The sequence below is a fragment of the Salpingoeca rosetta genome, assembly GCF_000188695.1.
Source record: "Salpingoeca rosetta unplaced genomic scaffold supercont1.7, whole genome shotgun sequence".
NCBI lineage: Eukaryota > Choanoflagellata > Craspedida > Salpingoecidae > Salpingoeca > Salpingoeca rosetta.
Window position 1 is genome coordinate 1,517,917 of NW_004754927.1, and position 1,075 is coordinate 1,518,991.

Genomic DNA, 1,075 nt, shown 5'->3' on the forward strand with positions numbered 1-1,075 from the left:
CCTGTCGCTCGACGATGCCATTCTGCGCCTGGGTGTACGGCGGGGACTGCTGGTGCTGCTTCAGGTGCTTCTGACGATGGCCTGGAAGTCAGCTCCGAGGAAGATGGCATCGGAATCCGTCTGGAGTGCTGTTGTTGTGGGTGAGATGGGGAGCTTGGTCTCGCGCAGGAAAGACTGGAACGCGGCAACTGCGTCCTTCTTGGCATTGAGATGGACTGCATGCAGGAGCTTGCTGCCCTCATCGACGATGACGAGGCTGTAGCGCTTGTCCGTGGGCGAGTCCGCGGTCCAGTCGACGATGTCGGCGTGGATGCGCTCGCCGGGCACCTGTGTGCGTTCCGCGTGCTTGCTGACGCTGTGACGAGTGCTCTTGGTCACTGCGCACGTTGTACACTGCTTGCTGCTGATGGCGTTGCGATCGTCGATGCCCATCAGCTTGCAGTACTGCTGCACGTCGTTGTCGTTGCGGTGGCCAAGCACCTCATGCATCGATGGTGTCTGCACCTTGCTCTGGGCTGCAGGAGCTGCTGCGTGTTGCTGTGGTTGCTTGCAGGCATCGGTGGTGAGTCCGTGTGCCGTGGATGGACCAACAGCAACAATGGGCCAGCATCGGAGGCTGCTGCGCTCCTTCAGCTTGACCTCGGCTCCGTGGCTGAAGCGCACGTAGTGCCCATCAGCGCCATCACGCTGCGAGTGGCCCGTTGGCCTGCCGCTGCTGTCCCTAGTCAGACGACCGAGGGCGATGAGGTTGGCGTGGCCCTCGGGCACGTAGAGGCACTCCTGTAGCACAATCTGCATCGTAGCTCCGCTCGTCGTGCGTGCATGCAACAGCACAGAGCCAACACCGCGCACGGGCACACGTGTGCCGCCAAACGCAGTGATGTGGCGTGTATGGTGCTGTTGCAGGTGCGGTGACAGCTCCACGAAGGCGTCCTTGACGAAGGTGAGGTGGTGTGAAGCACCAGTGTCTGCAAGCCACGTGAGTGGGTCATGCAGCTGCGTGGTGTAGTAGCTGTGGCAGCGACGAAGGTTGCTGCGTCTTGACCATGTGATGCTGTGCCTGTGCAGTGAAGCC

The 1,075-nt window shown here is 61.6% G+C and overlaps 1 protein-coding gene across 1 annotated transcript in view; it reads right to left on the reverse strand.

The window, feature by feature from the left end:
* Positions 1-60: 60 nt before the first annotated feature.
* The window catches only part of PTSG_12009 (uncharacterized protein), a gene marked incomplete at both ends in the record, with an annotated part of 5,938 nt that continues 4,923 nt past the window's right edge, over positions 61-1,075 (reverse strand). Inside the window, one exon of the mRNA XM_004995894.1 lies at positions 61-1,060. Coding sequence (XP_004995951.1) covers positions 61-1,060 — 1,000 coding nt within the window. The remainder of the gene's footprint in view (positions 1,061-1,075) is intronic.